Below are 18,924 nucleotides of genomic sequence, written 5' to 3' on the forward strand. Positions count from 1 at the left end.
TACCAGGGAACGCACCTCAAATGTGTGCCATTTACTGTCGGCCTTGACATGCAGGCAGTGTTGAAGCATGCCTTCCAGCCAGCCACACCCTCACCGGTGAGGGCCCGACTGCACGTCGTAATCGAAGGGGAGCGCCGATATGCGTGATGCAGATTCGGGATAGGGCGCCATCTTCAGCCTGCGATGCAGGTGACTTTTTGCCGGCACACACAGGCCCGATAGGCCTTTTAATTGAGGCTCGAGTCACCCATTTCCTGCATGCTGCATGTATGCGCTTTCCCGTCACACCAAAAACGCCGTCGCTCGCCCTGATAAATCATATCCGCCGTGCCGTAATGCCGGACTCTTTTGCTGTAGAGCCGCTTGCGTAGTTGTCCAGATAGAAATCTTGTGAACGCTGACATGGACCGGGAATTCCATAACTAAGTAGCTCGCTTATGGTGGGGCCCATACAATCCAATTTTGTGTGCATTTCAACGGCTTTCGCGGCAAGACTGATATTGTTTGGCTGGAGCAGCCCCGATAGCTATCCGAAGCTTGCCTTCCGGAGCCAGGGCGACTGCAATTTGGGATGATGAGCTTGAGCGAAACTCACCAAGTGAAAACTTAAGACGTACAAGGGCGTCCATAACGCCCGGGAACGTTGCCGCATCTGTCTCAACGTTCTCAACTCGATTCTCACAAGGCGCCGACGGCCTGTTCATGAGCCCTCAACATGAGATGTCGGCCCCAACAGCTCTTTTTTTGCAGCGGATATGGAAGTGAGGCTGAGAATTATTTGTCTCTCTGACGTATCACTTTTCATGTAGGCTCTGCTATGGTGTTACGTGAAGACCAAGTTTGTCCGCTTCGCAAATGCCGTGTCACAGTGTCCTGCAGCGCATCGGGGCTGAGCGGTCGCATAATCAATGGCAGGCTGCGGGCGCTTTGCCTTGAATAGCCTCTGTCTCCGTTCAAGGTCCGCAGGTGATATGAGGCGTCTCCCCCTCGTCACTTGTCACCGCTCATTCCGAGCGCGGGGAGCTGTGTGCTGGAGGGTTGCGACAGCTGTCATTAAGCAGCTTCTGACTGGCGTTCAGTAATAAACCCCGGGTGGCATTCATATTTGGCACTGCCTTATCGCTGCGAGGGCATTCCTGCCCTTCTGATGAACTCCCCGAAATGCCCGACTTGCACAGAATCTCTCTGTCGTAAGCGTGCAAGTCCATGGGGATGTGTGTTAAGCAATTAGGATCAAATTTGTATCAGATGACGTATCGTACAGCCCTTTCGAGGCAGGAAGCATACATCTACTAGTCCGTGCGGGATCTCAATTGCTTCTTGATAATACTTCGGATCATGCTGCAGTACATTAGGGCTCTGGCAGTAATTCTACTGTTAAAGTTCTCAGGTCTGCAAATGGTCAAACTTCTTCTAATACCTCCCGTCTTACCTCCCAGGGTCCGCTGGTTCATTGTCGTGAATCTGGGGCTGGGTATGTGGTGGAGGTGGAGTTCCTCTAAGATCGTTCGAATGGTTGGCCGGGATCAAAATGTGGGAGACACACGCTGACCATTTTCTGACGATAGTGTTCTCGTCTTCAAGCGGGACCAAATACGTTCGATTGTCTTCTCACCTTTCTCTTCATATGATCTCAAATGTCTGCGCTATCTCATCGATGCGATCCTCGCCCAGCTCGTGTAGAATCTCGCCTTGCATTTTGCCGTCGACATATGCTGCCCCTACAATCTCCATGTATCTGCCTCCACCGTCACAGCTCGGTCTCAAGATGACAGGCACACTGTTTCCAAAGAACAGCGCGATTGTGTCTCCTATTCGCGCCTCCTTGGGTGCCTGCCCCAGCAGGTTCTCCTGGAACTCATTGATATTGGATACGAATATCCGACGATTAAACGTCATGTCGTGCACCCTTTTGAGGAACTCCCTGGTATTTGGGTCCACGTCGTTCCCGTCCTCTAGAATCTCGAGCGTGTCAAGACCCCGTGACTCCAGCATACGTTTGAACAGGTGTTTAATAGCCAGGCCGAATCTCGTCGGCGCCGGCTTGCCATCCGCATCCCGGTCACAAACGAGCGTGCGCCAGACCCTCCGGACCATTGCGTCTGGCAAGGATCGCAGTGCCTCACAGCCCTTCGTGAATGGGATCCCGGCCAGCTCGAGGGCGTCTCTCGAGATCAGGCCGTCAGCCATGCGTGTCGACAGATCCGTGATCGTGCCGAGCTTGATACCCCCCACGTGAAGCACAGGGTTGTATAATGTTCCTTTCTTCGTCTCCGAATGCTCTCCAACGTCGAGTCCGCCACCGCGCCGCCGGGTTCTTATCATCGGGCCAAAACTTACCTCTAATTTCATACCGTGCGAGGCATCATAAATGGCAGGCATGTTGACTAGCCCGTCGCCGTTGAGACGGCCTTTCCACAACCGTCCTGGCTGGTCCTGGCCTTCAGGAGACCCATGAGGCAGGTCGTCTAGGGGAGCCAACCACGAAGGTGTGGTAGACGCCTCGCAAGCTGCTGTTGAACGCCTGTTCCGAGACCTTTTGGACCGCTTGACTGGGGCCCACGGGATCAAGACGAGATCCAGCAAGCCCTGGCGTTCGATACATGTCGAGACGAAATCGGCAAATACTTGCATGGCGCTTTTATTGTAATCGACGGGTATCGTGCCGCCGTCATTAGAGAGGCTGAGTAATGAATATATCCGGTCGCGAGGATCAGTAGCTTCGGAGCCACGAAACTGCAAGAGTAGCTCTGCAGCCGACTTTGTGCGCGCGATGATGTCTCCGGTGGACGATGTTCGCAAGAGCTCGTTGCGGCCGTTGAGGAGTGCAGCCACCCCATCCGGAGCAGTTGCCCGCGTGCCATCGTGGATCCCATCCGCAGTCGAAAACAGCTCCTCGGCAACTCTCAAGTCAGCCAGGTCTACTTGACGTTGGCCGACAACAGCCGTGGCCTCTGCCGCCAGAATGACCTCTTGAGCTATCCAAGCTCTCTCCCAGTAGGGGCGGGAGAATAGATCCGTCAACGCCTGCTTCATACGACTGACAAAACCAGGATCGGACACAGCGTTTCCGTTGTTCCCGCCATCTGAAAAGAAGCCTGGGCGGAATACTCGATGTAAGTTAGCGAATAAAAACTCGCTGCTGGGGTCAGGCGAGCCCAACCATATTATGACTTGACAAGCTTTTGAATAGATCTCATGCATCATAGAGACCTGATTATTCTTCTCCTCCTTATCAAATTGATTGATACATAACGCATCAACCCAGACAACCCGTGGCCTGTTGGGCATGCGTACCGCGTGGAGCGCGCTGTAGAGATTGGGGCCAACTTGGAAGTGAGTTGGCGACGTGAATCCGGAATCGATTTCATCGGATATCAGGATCCTTTGCGCTGGCTCTGATACTCCCCAGCAATATGAAAGAGCTTCATAAGAGCTAGGTGTGTCGATACTGTCGGTGACAAGGGAACAGTGAAGAGCACCGCCTGGCTCAGCTGGGTGCAGGCGGAGAAGTCTAAACTCCCGTCTCCCGAGTCGTGTATATGTGTAGCCAGCCTCATCAGAACGTATGATCTCTTCGACATCATCCTCGCCATCCAATGAGTCCGTTCGATCCTGGAGACTGCCGGGTCTCTCAGGTGGTGGTAGAGACCGCGAGGGCGTGGAGTGAAATTTCGGGTCGCTCTCGAATGGCCTTGCACGTTTTGATGCATGGCATTCGGAAATGCCTTCATCACATGCATGGCGTTTCATTTTCGAATTCGCCGATGACATTGTGATGGTCTCACACGTTGGTTTGAGAAGGCTTTTTAAGGGCTTTCTCAATTCCACATGTTGGTGTAAGACTTCCTGTATGTGGGCCGTAACCCGCGGGATACTATCGCTCACGATAACTGAGTTCGCGGCGAACAGATGGGGGGAAATATTGGAGATTAATTATGTCTTGAGACACAAAGAACATGAGAGATAAAATAAAGAAAGTAAAGGTTGTGGCGAAATCAGTTTCTGAGATGCTATTCGGACTTCAGCTGTAGCTGAAGACCGGATTGCACTGCCCCTTTTGGTTGGTCTGTGCCCGTAGACGGTGAGCTGGAAAAGGTTTGAAGCACCGCCACAAGACTGAGACAAGTATCACAATCTTGTCTCGGCACAAAGCTGTTGAAATTGAGTAATAGCAAGTGTTTTTACACTTGTGTTTGGCGGAACACTCTGCAGCACTGCCACACACAACCACGACACCAAATAGGTCAGCCCTTATTGTTCGACGGTCCTTGGCAACGCCAGGAGACGACGCGATGTGTTGTATAACCGGCCATCAAACATGGATTTCAATTTCATACCGCGGGCTAGAACCCGAGGTGGCTTATTGAGATGGCTCATGTTTGAGATATGTACAGATCCAGTGTAGACCGCAAATGAGAATCGTATGACTCTTTGCCGGTGGAGAGCCTACGTCTGCTACATCGTGCGGAAGCTCAGTGAGGACAGTCTTCTTGCAGATAATTCTGATAATGCTGTAGTACCAGGGTGCATGGATCATCTACAGCGGATAGAGCACCTCGGCGGGCTGAACGAGCGCAGTGCATGTTGTAGAGCCTTCAAATGTCACAGGGTTCCATGCGGCACACTATTGAATTTATTGACAGCTGATATGCAAGACTTCCTTGTCTGCCTGCCTGCCGAGAAAAGAGAGGAGAATTTAAAGCTTCGTGGGATTTTCTTTCGGTATGAAGCAGGGATTTTCTTTCTGTCATCTTGCGATGAGCCATACCTTCAAACCTTTGAGTGCAATTGCGAACATCTAAGTGGTGAGACCGAACCGCCGGCACCAGAATTCCCTACTGTCCATACTTCATGGGCTGTGATGCCTTCCAAACAATTAGCAATTTGACCTGCAATGCACTGGGAGATGGCTGCCCAAGGTCTCGTTGCAAATCGTCGGCCTGCAATAGAGCTCAGTGTTTCGAAATCATGCAAGCACATGTTTATATATGTAGCATCGGTATATTTTTTGGGACGGTAGAGACACGCGTCCAATGCACGAGAAACGGAAATACGACGAGAAGCTCGGAGATCTATCCGTCTGATGGCCCTCCCGACGATGCTTGGCCGAGTGGCGATTTGCGGGGTTGCCCCTTGTCATAGGGCAGCTGAAGCAGTGAAGTCATTGGGGAATTTAACCACTGTCGCGGATCACCCGCTAATGTTTTCGATAACTTTTCACGGTGATGCTCCGGAGTGTTTTTCTGTGATTTTTCAAAATTTCTTTCACTTGGTCATTCACGTGGACCGCTGACCTGAGTCCAGACAGAAATCCTCGTCGCTACGTGTCTTCGTATCTCGGAAAATCCGTCCTCAGTCTGCCAGCTGAGCACCGGGAAATCCGCATATTGATCTGTCATCGTCGTCATTTGCTTGTCCTCACTCATACCGAGTGGAGACTATCAACCAGGTTTAAGCTTCAGGGATCCACCCACATCCCGCAATACAGGGGTGAGACTAGGCTTACGGGGGACGTTGGGGACCCCAAAGTTCCACTCATGCTCCCAAAAAGGTTTGCCCCGGAAGGTTGCTGATCCAGACGTTGCCTTTGAGATCTTCGGGGTGTCATGAACCTAATCTGTGTGCCCAGAGTCTAGATTAGAGATTAGTTAAGCCGAGTCGTGAGGCTCACGGCGTCCCGCTGCTCTAGGGCCTTGGCCAGGAAACGAAAGCTTATGTTCTCGTTGCAAACGTCCAGCCTATATATTTAGCTCCGAGGCAGCCTTATAAATTATGTCGCAAGACTGACAGATTCACACTCCCGTGAGAGAACAGCGAGACGGCAGTGAAGCATTCAGACTGGGTCTTTCTGTACGGGACTGGCCGCTAGTGGTCAAGATGATGCGGGTTTGGCGGGCTTTCACCTCCTTGCGACACTCTGGTCCACTTGCAGACCAAAGACACGAAGATCCAAAGCAATGCACATCTCCAGGACCCAGTTCTTCCCCACAGAATCTCGTTACCCTAGTGCTAGTCGTTCCCCAGTGGCTGATGGGATTGGCCTAAAAGCTTAGACACCGTGGTTGCGTGGATCTCCTCCCCCATGTCCCGTGTACGTCGGTCCTTCCCCGGCGGTTGATAGGCCGGATGCCACCCTTTAGACTTTGGTTGAGAATGTTTCCCGATGTCTGTGTTCCGTGGCAGCTTGATAGGTACGTTTCGACCCCTGACTTGCATCACTGAGGCTCCCTGGGATATGCCGCTGGCCCGAGACGTGATGTGGCTCACACTTCTGGACATCTCTTCGGAGATTCGAAATGACGTCCGAGGAGTTGTTTAAGCCACCAGCTCGCTCAATTACTTCCATCTTTGAATCCAGCTCTATTACTGCGTTCACTTCTCTTCGCTCGAGGTGGCCTTTCTACTCCCCGAAACCCCCTATCAGCGCCAATATTCACAATGAGTCACAAAGAAAAGGTATCACCGCCGTCTTCGGCAAAGTTGGAAGAGGCTCAAGAGCCTCGAGATATTCGGACAGAATACACGGTGAGCCCCTATTGACTATACTAATCGGCCACGCGTCGTGGTTGTCGAGCAATCAACAGCTGAAATTCGTTCAGGATGGAATCAACGATCTCTCCGATGAGCACCGTGACTACCTCCTTCGGAGGCACGGCACTTTAGACCTCGATCCAATCCCAGACCCGAGCGATGCAGACCCATATAACTGGTCGCAAAAGAAGAAGGTCGTAAATTTGCTCTTGGTTGCCTTCCATGCGATGATGGGAACGTTCACGGCGGCAGCAATCATGGCTGCTTTCGTGAACATCGCCAAAGACCTTGATATCGAGGTCCAAACCGCCAGTTATCTCACATCTCTAGTGATCGCGATCCTTGGTGGTGCGCCTCTATTCTGGAGGCCCTTGTCTCAACGCTACGGTCGACGACCCAGTCAGTGCCCAGGAAATGCCACCAATCCCTTGCTGTTGGACTAACGAGAATGGGAAGTCTTCATGATCTCCCTCATATGCAGTCTTGTCGGGAACATTGGCTGCGCCAACTCGCACTCGTACGCGACCATGGCACTGTGCCGTGCCATTACGGGCTTCTTCATCTGCCCTGCCGCCGCTATCGGGTCCGGTGTCGTGGTTGAGACTTTCTTCAAGGATGAAAGAGCTCGATACATGGGTATATGGACTATTTTTGTGACTCTAGGTGTTCCGGTTGCTCCTTTGATCTTCGGTTTCGTTGCTCTAAGGGTTGGTTATCGATGGATCTACTATATCCTTGCAATGGTAAGTGGCATCAATGTACATGTTCTAACTCCCGAAATGTCTAACACCTTGTCTTGTACAGACCAACGCCGTCCAATTTATCCTTTACTTCTTCTTTGGCCCAGAGTCTCGTTATATCCGTGGCAGTCAGGCACCCGAAGACGAGAGGAACAAGTCCGACTTCAAGAAACAATACATGAGCTTCCGCCGAATCGACAAGACACCAATGACCTGGTATGACTTCGTCGAGCCACTGGTATATGCAGCGCGCCCTTGCGTGCTGCTCCCTGCCGTGGCTTATGCCATGGAATTCCTATGGACCAGCATAATGACCACTGTTGAGATCCCGCAACTGTTTCCCGAGCTCTTCGGTTTCAACACCCAGCAGACCGGTCTGCAGATGATCTCCGTCATCGTTGGTACCATCGTCGGCGAGCAGATCGGCGGGCGCTCGTCTGATATCTGGATGTCGATGCGACGGAAAAAGTTGAACGGTAGAAGCCCCGAGCCAGAGTTCCGCCTGTGGCTGGGCTACTTCGGTTTCGCGTTATGTATCATTGGTGTTATCGTTTTCCTGGTTCAGCTCTCCAGTGCTGGCCATACATGGAACGTCACGCCGCTGATTGGGGCGGGAATTGCCGCAGCAGGTAATCAAGTCGCTACTACCGTGCTTGTGACCTACTCCGTGGACTGCTATCGTCACGATGCTGCCAGTGTCGGCGTTTTTATTACCTTCGTTCGTCAAATCTGGGGATTCATTGGGCCTTTCTGGTATGTGTGACAGACATTGCATTCTTCGTGTACCACAAAGTTAACGGTTTAAAAAGGTTCCCGCAGAGTATCGAGGAGCTCGGATATGGCAAAACAGCTGGAATAGCAGTTGCCAGTAAGCATACACCCCTGAACCCAGTTTTCCTTCACGCTGTCTCTTCGGAATGGCAATTCGGAACAGACAACTCTTCTCGGAGCATTTCCTTAGCACCTGGTATCGCACAGTCTGTTTCGGATCACCAGCTTCCAAGTCATCCCCTTTCTCAATAATGACGGCTGCTAATGTGGCTGTTTCTAGTGATGGTTGCTTTCTCTGTCATCCCGATCATGCTTATCCAGTGGAGGGGACGAGCTTGGAGGTGATACATATGCTGCATATTTCTGTACATTGTGGAAGTTGGGAAGCTATTTGGGATTCGCGCTGGCTCTTACACCTGCAGGAAGAGACATTAGCGATGATTTTGCACATAAGGTGAACAAGAGCCCTGGTTTTGATCTGCTGAATTGTACAAAGCCTAATTCTTCTGAGACTGTCAACGTCACCTGGGTATGTCCTGCGTATCTCGCAGTGCGTGCATTCCAATTTAAATGTTCTGGAATTTTATGTGCTCTGAGCTCTAGTATGAAGCCAGGTGGGACTATTTGCACAGGACCAGAAAGGCATGGAATGCTGAGCGTAGAGCTCACTCATCTCAGATCACTGTGTTGTGCACGACTGAACAGGGTGACCCGAGGAAGACATCCTTGCATCTGGAGCCGGCGACTCTAGGTAGATGGGTTTGATTGAATTAAATTCGTCAGTGTGTTGGAAAATATGTTCTATCATCAGACATGTGGATGCCAATATTTCGGAATGAATTGTCTAATTCATATGCATTTACGTTATGGAGGTAGGATTCAGGAGGCAGGATTCACAAAGTAGCAGCCGTCTCTCTCGGGGCTTCCGAGTGAGGTCTAAAGTCTTGGAGCGAAACATCAGTTCTGTTTTCTACCACTCCACCGGATTGAATTCCATCCATCATGCAAGAACACTTCTGGCCACCCTTGACCTTGCTCCCCAACTGTCAGATTTTCCTGTTTGACTGAGCAATACCATGACTCGACGACAAACATTCCAACCCCTGCTCAGAAAGGGGACAGAAGCTGCATGTCTTCATCTGTTTATTCACTCATGCTCCGAAAGCTGGGGAACGCTCTACCCGATGTGGGTACTCGACTAGCTGTCTGATGTCTCATTAGTCACATTGCTACGCTGAGCCACACCGTACTCATCAACCTCAGCCTCGCGAATTTAGGAAGTGGGCATACTTGACAATTGTCAAGTTCACACCGCGGCCATGAGAACATTCAACGTTCAATAGAAAATTGCTCGATATTTATCAGTACACCTAGTTTGCATATGGTGCAAACTACTACACTCGTTTCAAAGGTACTGCTATGTTTATAAATGTCAGCTTTTGTACGGATGCCAATGCTAGGACTTGGCGTTTTTGAGTTCATCTGGAATAGTTTTGGTACGGCGCTACACCTGATTTGTAAATCCGAGGGACCTGATTCGAACCAACATTGTCCCTTGTGACACGGAACATGACCAGAAGTGGGTTCAGTTTGTTTGAATGACCAATGCCTGCAACCTAGGGTGATCTTCGTCTTCTCCACAAAGTTTGATTTAACCTCCTTTTCAGGCTTAAACTAGGTTGGACTACGAGGCATCCACAATTACAGGGGCCATAGAAGCTTGGGCGAAATGCCATCTTTTCTTGCACATGTGTCTTAGCGGGGCGTCCCATCGTTGATGCTTGTGCTCACATCCCAGGCTCTTGGTCTTGTCCAAATTTGGTAGTCAAAGTGAGAATGACAACACAAAGGGGCACAATGATGAACGCACGTGCAGGCCAATTTTTGTCTAATTGAAAAAGAAGGCATCTTCAGCCATGCAAGAAGCCAACCTTTTTTTGCTCCTCAGTCGCCAGGACCCTCTGATAGACCAAACTTAGCCACTCTTTTCATTCTGTCCAAGGACAGAAAATACGTTCACTGTTAATTATGGCTCGATCACTCTTTGCTCTCGCCCTGATGGGTAGCCAAGCCCTGGTCAACGCCGCGGCTCAAGTCGAAAACCGTACGCTCGACGAAATCCACAAGGCCGCCCTCGCGGAGGGTGGTGTTGTCACACTCTGGCACGGCGGCGATGAGCTCACCGATCAGGACTTCCTGAAGAGCACCTTCGAGAAACGATTCCCCGGAATGACCTTGAATGTCACCGTCGACCTTTCCAAGTACCACGACACACGTGTGAACGAGCAGATTGCCGCCAACAATGTCTACGTCGACAGTATCATTATACAGACCCTTCATAACTTCCCCCGCTGGGCCTCCGAAGCCGCCCTGTTGGAATACGCCCCGCTCGGCTTCGATAAGATTCACCCCGAATTCAAGAGCAACGATACCGCCACTTATTACGGTTTACTTATCCTCAATTGGGCCGGTGTATGGAATGCACAAAAGCTGCCTGGTATCGAAGCCCCTGTCGAGTGGGAGGACTGGCCTCGTCCGGAATTCAAGGACAAGCTCGTCCTGACATATCCAAACGACGACGACGCTGTCCTCTTCGCCTTTACTCTCATGTGAGCGACGATTCCCCTTCAGACGAAAATGCCCGCAATCATCTGACGATACTCCAAAACAGTGAACAACAGTATGGCAGTGCTTGGTTGGACAAGCTCATCGCCCAGAACCCACGATGGGTACGCGGGACCGGAACACCACTCACACTCTTGGGAGGGAATGGCACGCAGTTGGCAGCCACCTTCACCTCTGTCCCATTCGGACCCGTGAATGTATCCTTCCCCGTTGAGGGCCAGTTCGTCTCCTGGCCCCAGACCGGAGCCATCCTCAAGGGGGCGCCCCACCCCGAGGGCGCTAAGCTCTTGCACAGCTACATGCTTAGCAATGAATACGAGACCATCCGCGGAAGCTGGGGCGTCCGCAGCGACTCCCCCCAGCCTGCCGGGTATCCCCAGATTCTGGATATGCCTGGCACCGACCCCACAGCCTTTGGCAAGTGGATGATGGACCGCGCTGAGGTTGAGAGACAGAGGGTCTACTACGAGATGTGTCTCGGTGTTCCTGTAGGCCTGAGTCCTCTTGTCGATGGTATCTAGACACTGCCTAAGATTTATCAGCCAACTGTCTCCGAGACTGATGCCCAGATAGTAATTTTGTTGAATGATTAGACAACTTGGTTCCATGGTTCGACCTGAAAAAGTCGCAAGTTTTAGACAAATAAGGTCTCAGGAATTGTGACAGATAGCTACATGAAGCGAATCATTTTATACAACTATGATACGAATAAAGAAACCTAGTTGCTTCGTGGTGACAAGGAGGATCGTCCGACATAGCTCCCAAAGTGTCCATGACGTTGCAAAGTGTCAGTGCTCGCGAAGAATCCGATCCCGCGAAATACGCACTAGATATCCGATGATATGTGGGAAAACCTAAGGGTTCGGGTTCCAGGAGCTCTATTCCTGCCACAGCTTATACGCTTACTTTCTCGTCTCCGGCTGCTTTCAACGTACCTTCTCCACAGATGACGCTCTGGCTGTATCCTTTTCTGAAAACGTGAGAAAAGAAGTATTTACTCCCTACTCTTACTTTGATGCATCTGCTCGGATACCATCGACACTTAGTGATCGTCGTCGAGATCCCCGGTCACCAATTTGCAAAACACCATGGCACGGCAGCTATATTCTGAGACGAGGCGTCCAGATGCCGCAGGCGAAACTCAGCATTCTAGCCAAGTGATTCGAAGATATCGACATGCCAAATGGAGATCAGCCCTACAGAACTTCAGCCCTATGTGGTTCTCCCTCTGCATATCCTCCGGCGGGCTGGGCCTGGTGCTCAACGCCCCGTTCCCCTACCCAGCTCGATGGCTCTCTATATGCGGCGACATCTTCTTTGTGATCGACCTGGTCACATTCCTCTTATTTCTTGCGGTCATGGTTGCCCGCTGGATAGTCTTCCCTCGGCTTGTCTCTCGCAAGCTCGTATCCGACCAGCAGGAACTCGCCGCATACGCGATCATACCGATCACCCTCCACACCATCGCAGCACTGGTAGCGTCGCAGGTCTCCACGGCTAATTGGGGAGGTACGGGGAATGCCTTCATGCTGGTGTCATACGTGCTGTGGTGGACCGGCATGGTTTTCAATTTCGTTCATGCCGCGGCTGTGATCATCATCCTGTCGCGCAGCCCAGAACATATTGGGCGGATAATGAGTCCAGCAGTATTCCTGCCCATTGTTGGAATGGCGACGGCTGCCGTGGAGGCTGGCACAATCAGTGAACACTCGTCTGCTATGTCGACCAGACTTGTTATTCCTATGGTGATCATGGGATATTTTCTCCTGGGTATAGCAATTTGGATGGGTCTGGTACTGTACGCATTGTTCCTTTATCGCCTTATGAATTACGGCTGGCCTGAGGCCCCTGGGATCGCCGGTCTTGCCTTACTTGTCAGTCCAGCCACACAAACGGCGTCGGGGCTTCAGATTCTTGGGCAGGTGGCCGGGCAGGATGGCCGCTTTGCACAGTATGCAAGGGGTACTTTTTTCACCCAGCAGATGGGTCAAATGTTTCAAGGCGCTGGAACTTTGCTCTCGCTTCTATTCATTGGTCTCGGTATCTTTTGGTTCATGATTGCTATATTCGTCGTTATCGATATAGGCTTCGTGAAGAGGAAGGCTGTCTACAACTTGTAAGTGCTGAACCATTAATGTGAATCCTGTCATTAGATGCATATACTGATGACTTGCAGGACATGGTGGGCCGTGGTATTCCCAGTTGTCACTCTTGACACAGCCTTGCTTCAACTCGGAACTTCCATGGACTCCCCGGCGTTTCGTGTGCTAGCAACGGCTTTGTTCATTTTCCTTTTCATCGCTTATCTGATGAACTGGGTCTTCACAGTATGGTTTGTATTTAAAGGGGATCTCCTGTTTGGACCAAGCCAGCTTGACAAGAATGGCAATGTTCAGCACTATGAAGACATCTATAACAATACTGGCAACTCACACCGTTCACATGCCTAGATTAGTGGAGGATTCAGTGCCCAATCTAGCAATTCGAGAATACATTTTGCTTACCGCATGATGTGCCGTCCTGATCATGCAGGTCAAGTGGTTCGTTGACTCTCTGATTCGCTTATCAGGGCGCTTACTCAACAATCTCTAGCATTTATAGGCTCTAGGTGCAGGAGATGGTACGTGGTGGGTGTGCATAGATTGCCTTGGGGTTACTAAGTTCCATCGGCCGTGGTGAATAACCTCCGCATATTTGCACAAGTGGCCAATCAAATCGCGCTTGCGGAAACTTGCCACCATATTGATTCCAAATCTTATTCTCTTTAACTTGGACGCGCTCGACCAATTCCCCAGCTGCGATATCTCGAAATCTTGGAAAGAACTGTTGTGTCATTCAAAGACATGTTGGAATCTCCGTTCTGGGTCCCGGGGCTCTCAACCGCGATTGTTGGCCCCATTCTGCTCCTGCTTTGGTCTCTCTTTCGATGGGTCTCCTCCACTCTGAGACCGCAGAACTTCCCGCCAGGTCCCCCCGTCGTCCCAGGACTTGGGAATCTTCACCAAATCCCCCCTCAAAAGCCGTTTCTGAAGTTCCACGAATGGTCAAAGCAGTATGGTGATTTGGTCTCTATCAAGACCGGCGCCGGTAATCTTGTCATCATCAATAACTCCAAAATCGTCCGTATGTGAGCTTTCACCTCCTCATTCTCTGCCTGGTTTCCTTTCCCTACTTCCCCATTGCACTCGAAGGGATCGGGTGATCCATTTCTTCCGTTCTTCCATCTACAAGGTAGTTGTGTAGTGATTTGAGTACGTTGTTTACTAATTAAAACATTGCTCAGATGAGCTATTTGACAAGCGTGGAGCTATCTATTCCAACAGACCAATTAATCACATCTTGACCAAACACATTTGGCCCGGGCCTGAGGACAAAGCCATTCTGGTCTTGCAATACGACGATTATTACACACGCTGGCGCAAGACGTTCAACTACATCGTCAGCAATGCTGGAATCAAGAGACTCCTTCCTTTGTTGGAAGCCGAGGCTTCCAACCTGTGTCAAAAAATACACCATGGCACGTCAAGCTACGAAGACGTTGTCCAGTCTTGGTCTCTAGCAGTCCCGCTCGTAACCACAAGCGGCCAGCGTCTGGATGCCTTACCACCGGGGTTTGGGGATGACTTCATTCATTCACAAGAGCAAGTCCTGAAATTAGCTACTCCAGGATCAGCACCATTAGTTGATTATTTCCCGATTTTGAAATATCTCCCTGAGTTCATGGCAGCGTGGAAGGCAGAAGCTCGACGTGTCCGGAAACTCATGAGCGAAGATGCGATGAGGTTCTTTAGCGCAGGCAAAGAACAGTTTGTAAAGATGAAAGAAGACTCAGCCTCCGTCCGGGTTGAGGGCCTCATTGCCAGACTGCTGCGAGAGCAGGATACGCCAGGGTTAGTCAAGGCGGAACGCCGATTCACTGATTTAGAACTAGGGTATATCGGCCAGGCTGCAGTCGGCGCTGCCGTGGATACGACTTCTGCTGTTTTCAAGAGCCTTATGTGCTGCTTTGCTGCCTTTCCCAATGTCCTCAAAAAGGCCCAGGAGGAGGTCGACCTGGTCGCGGGCAACAAGCCGCCAACTGGTGATATGCTGGGCAAGCTTGTCTACCTCGAGGCTTGCATATCAGAGGTGATTAAAGCCTGCAGATTTCCTAGAGCTTTATCCACTGACGAAAACAGGTCCTTCGCTGGCGTCCTGTCACGGCGAGCGCACTTCCCCACACATTGTCTCAGGACGACCGGTACGGCGACTACGTCTTCCCCAAGGGAACCACCTTTATCGCCAACGCGTGGACCATCCACAGGAACGAGCACGAGTACGAGCGACCAGACGAATACATGCCCGAGCGTTTTGTGAAGCACCCGTATGGCTTCCGCCGCAGCAATGATGCCCCTGAGACCGAGGATGATCTTGAGAAAAGCGGCCGCCGAGCTCTCTATGTCTTCGGCTCAGGACGACGGCAGTGCCCTGGCGATAAGTTCGCCTTCGCTGCTGTCATGCTGGCTGCCTCTAAGGTTATCTGGGCTTTCGACGTGTTGCCGCCACCAGGAGGCATTGATGTCAGCATTAAGACAGGCTATAAGGATGGTGTCGTGACGGAGCCCGTGGACCCGACTGTTGTATTCAAGTTTAGGGATGCCAGTCGTGAAGCTGCTCTGGTGGAGGATGGAGCCAGGACTGATGGAATTGCCAGAGAAATGATGGGTTGAGCTGCAACTCCCAATATGCGAAGGTCATCCCACGTTGAACAAATCCGGGACTCTCTGACGTGGATCAATTTTGATTGGCAAGAACACATTGAAATCGGGTTCGGTTCAGCGGTAAGGATGCCAGGCAGTTTAGTTGGATACGATGTAAGTGTGGTTTATCATGACAAGCCATGAGTTCACCTCGTTAAGATTTCTTTGACTCCACTTCGGCATCCTTTGTTCGCAGCAACAGGTCATACTTGTTTCTAGGGCTATGCTAGGACTTCGTAGGTATTTTGCCAGCATAATATATATTAGTCAAGGCAATAATTAAGCAACCAATTCATTGAAAGCAGAAGCTGTCCACTCAGTGACCAGGGTATCATAAACTGCGGACCCCCAAACTCCAGCGCCGAAATGTGAACCGCAAAAAAATAGAGGAATTTGGACACCTGACCCACACCAGCGTCAAACCGCTTCTAGAGTGTCTGCTGCGTCTGCTGTGTCTGCTGCATCTGCTGACTTGGCTGAGTCTGAGGGGGGGACGGATGCGGATCCGCCGCGACCGCTGGCGAGGCACCCCTCATCAAGGCTTCCTTGTTCGCGAGTGCGGCCTTCCGCGCCTCCTTGTACTGCTCCTTCTGCGCCTTGCGCTCGTCCAAGATTCGTAGGGACAGCCAATTCAGCTTCCGCTTGCTACGTTGCGTGTCCAGCGCTCTGACAGCGCTCTGCTCGTCGATCCCATCCGCCATGTATTGTTTGATCTTGTCGGCGATTGCCTTGCGCCGCTTGTAGAACTCTCTCAGCTTGAAGTCCTGGCGCCACCTAGGGCCCCAGACGGCGTCGAGGGTCTCGAGCGACGGGTTGCCGTTGCGGCCGTAGCGGAACTCTTCCCAGGCCTCCCATGCTGTCTCGAGGTAGCTTACTTCGACGGTGGGTGGTTGGCTCGCGTTGGGGGACGGCGTGATCTTGAGGTCCTTCTTGTCTCGTGGCTCGACAGAGGCGCCGGTGGGCGTCTTGATAGGAGTGAAAGCTACAACAGACGGGGTTTCGAGGCGTGAGCTTCGAGGATTTGGCGTGCTCGACAAGCCGTTCACAATGGGTGTGGATGGCGAGATGGGCACGAATGAGGGCACAGGCGTTTGTCGTACAGCCGAAAATGGTGGGTTAGATGATGTCTGCGCAGGAATCCCGTTTGCAGCATTCGGGATTTTGTATGTAGTGGAGGGGAAAGCTCTGGCTTGCTCAGGGGTCGAAACGGAGGCAACCTTCTGTGATGGCGTTTTGTCAGCTTGACCCATATGTTTCAACATGGGATAGACCTACCTGCTGGACAGACTGGAGAGCTGATATCTGCGAGGCAAAGTAGCCGTTCAGGGAACTTGTTAAATGCTCCAATTGACGGCTGACAACCGCGTACTGGTTCTGCAGCTCGGCCAGCTGCTGTTCGTGGGAGGACCGCATCGCAAGGATGATGGTGACCAGCTCGCCTGGAGTTTTGCCCATCAATTGATGGTCTGTGGCATCAGAAGAGGGAGCAATGGATGGCTCGCTTTGCCCATTGGTAGCTGGAATCGCTATAGTCTGTCGCTTTGGAGGGGCTCTGCTTGGATCAAAGGGTTCTTCGTCCTCTGGCGGTCGCTTGATGGGGACATCATCCTGCATCGAGTCCATGTCGTGTAAATCTCGGTAGTGCTCTGTGGTGAGGGAAAACTTTTGAGCTCGGGTAGCGGTTTGGGAAGGAGGGATCCCTAGAAGTTCTCCACCATCGTGGTTGTTGGCACAAAGGGCTATTGCTGTTCCAAGTAGACGAGGTGGGATTGATTAATTAAGTTGGTTCTCAGTCTCGGCTTCGGCTCCTCGAGTCTGGGGTCCGGAACTGCCTGCCGAGGTCGGTCCCGCAGCTCCACCTCCAAGATCCCTTTTGAGGTTAGCAAGAAAGCAAACAATCGTAAAACCATGTGGGTACACACACTTAAAGGAAATGTTTATCTCAGCAATTTATGTCGGCCAAAATATCGTGTACACAGACAGTCGATATGGCGGAGCCGCAAGTTGTGACTCTTATTTGATTATTCACCTGGTATAAGATATCTGCTCGTCGGGGGATGCATGCGCCCAAGATAAAAGATCTCTTGACTTTCATTCGGCAGTCGTGGTGCTTCAACCTCCGACCATCTTCTAAATCATGTAAATTCAATATCTCCCCGGTCGTGACAGAGCAGTGACCTTTTCTTTGTCTACGGACGGAGGGCATCATGCCACAAACACGCCAAATATACCCCCACATATAGCTTCACAACCCAGCAGGTTTCTACAAAGCGGCCCGAGCCCGTCTTATACCCCAACAACAATGTCGGGCTTTTGATCAGAAGACTTACATGAATCCCTTCATACTGTCCTTGGAATTCATCAACAGGAATTTTCTCGGATCTGACTTTGGGCAGATTAGCAGTTGTAACAACAAAGATAATCAACAAGACAAAGAGGGTTGTGGAGCCTGCCTCGCACCAGATTGTGAAGAGTTCAAGCTCATCTCAATACAACGTTGCTCAAGGCACAACAAACCCGAGCGCTCGTAACCTTCATGCGCGTCACCGGAGCATTTGCTTCTCAGACTGCAGCCCCTGAATCTCAGGTATGGCAGCATGAGAGCTGTGGCTTCAGGCGTCTGCGGGCGCAATATGCAGCTGACTCTTCCAGGGAAAGCTGCTCACATTCTGGCTGTGCATTGTTTGTAAACCTGTTCTGGGTATCCTTGGAGCTGAACACTCCACGGACTTCACCCCTTTCCCGCCATGAGATGGGACGATGCTGTTGGTGGTTCAACTTTGTTTCTGTCGAGCTTGGCTGCATGTGGGTAATTACCCCTGCCAGGCGAGGACTTTGCCTCGACCAAGATGTCGGTGAGACTTTGGCTCAAATTTTCAAGGAAAAGATGTCCTCCGAAGCATTCGAGCTTTGACCGATGTAATACAACGGATGTTGGCCGAGGCTGGCGTCGGCTGTACATGCGGACACGAGAGAAAGTCTGAAATGCCGGCCGATCTTTGCATAAATCCCGATGCTCCAAATTTTCTGGGAGACTTCATTTGCATGCCGGTTATCGGTCTCATCGAAAGCAGCATTTGCTTTAACAACAATAAAAACGAGACCAGCGGCAAGCATCATCTCTCCCTTGAGCTGATCTACCAGCAATCCCATTGATTCCTCAATGCAATAACATACAGATATTGTCTGTCATATTCACAATCGTGGTGCTTTGATTATGTTGTTCTTGAATTTACCGGTGTGACTGAGAATGAGGCATTCGAGAAGACCACTACGTATGAACCGAGCCATGCTCTCTTATCAAGACCATAGCTATCATTATTGGTGGTTTCGATTGTTTTTTTGTTTGGTTCCAGAGTGTACCGAGTATGGCGGCTGCTCCCCTGATATAGGTTTTACGGAAGGATAATTAGGATATTGATGTTCATAATGCTAATTTGCGTGGAGGTCTCGAGCAGGTCAGAATGGGGACGGTTGAGTGACCACAATCTCACTCAGATGTTCGTATGAAACAA

The 18,924-nt window shown here is 51.1% G+C and overlaps 4 protein-coding genes across 4 annotated transcripts; 2 read left to right on the top strand and 2 right to left on the bottom strand.

Moving 5' to 3' along the window:
• Positions 1–1,623: 1,623 nt before the first annotated feature.
• Positions 1,624–3,774, bottom strand: J7T55_013940 (Heterokaryon incompatibility protein 6; the record flags this gene model as incomplete). The annotated part of the gene is made up of 1 exon (XM_053140863.1): positions 1,624–3,774. The coding sequence occupies one exon, from the start codon at positions 3,772–3,774 to the stop codon at positions 1,624–1,626; it is 2,151 nt and encodes a 716-aa protein (XP_052996277.1).
• A 2,667-nt stretch (positions 3,775–6,441) lies between these two features.
• Positions 6,442–8,390, top strand: J7T55_013941 (mfs multidrug transporter; the record flags this gene model as incomplete). Its single annotated transcript, XM_053140864.1, has 6 exons — positions 6,442–6,528; positions 6,603–6,933; positions 6,991–7,277; positions 7,339–8,027; positions 8,084–8,142; positions 8,326–8,390. 6 exons carry the CDS (start codon positions 6,442–6,444, stop codon positions 8,388–8,390), a joined length of 1,518 nt encoding a protein of 505 aa, XP_052996278.1.
• A 1,683-nt stretch (positions 8,391–10,073) lies between these two features.
• Positions 10,074–11,191, top strand: J7T55_013942 (ABC-type Fe3+ transport system; the record flags this gene model as incomplete). Its single annotated transcript, XM_053140865.1, has 2 exons — positions 10,074–10,654; positions 10,717–11,191. 2 exons carry the CDS (start codon positions 10,074–10,076, stop codon positions 11,189–11,191), a joined length of 1,056 nt encoding a protein of 351 aa, XP_052996279.1.
• A 4,646-nt stretch (positions 11,192–15,837) lies between these two features.
• On the bottom strand, positions 15,838–17,032 carry J7T55_013944 (uncharacterized protein; the record flags this gene model as incomplete). Its single annotated transcript, XM_053140867.1, has 2 exons — positions 15,838–16,629; positions 16,685–17,032. 2 exons carry the CDS (start codon positions 17,030–17,032, stop codon positions 15,838–15,840), a joined length of 1,140 nt encoding a protein of 379 aa, XP_052996280.1.
• Between the last annotated feature and the right edge of the window lie 1,892 nt (positions 17,033–18,924).

This window comes from Diaporthe amygdali (genome assembly GCF_026229845.1).
Source record: "Diaporthe amygdali strain CAA958 chromosome Unknown NODE_7_length_1459731_cov_64_868725, whole genome shotgun sequence".
Lineage (NCBI taxonomy): Eukaryota > Fungi > Ascomycota > Sordariomycetes > Diaporthales > Diaporthaceae > Diaporthe > Diaporthe amygdali.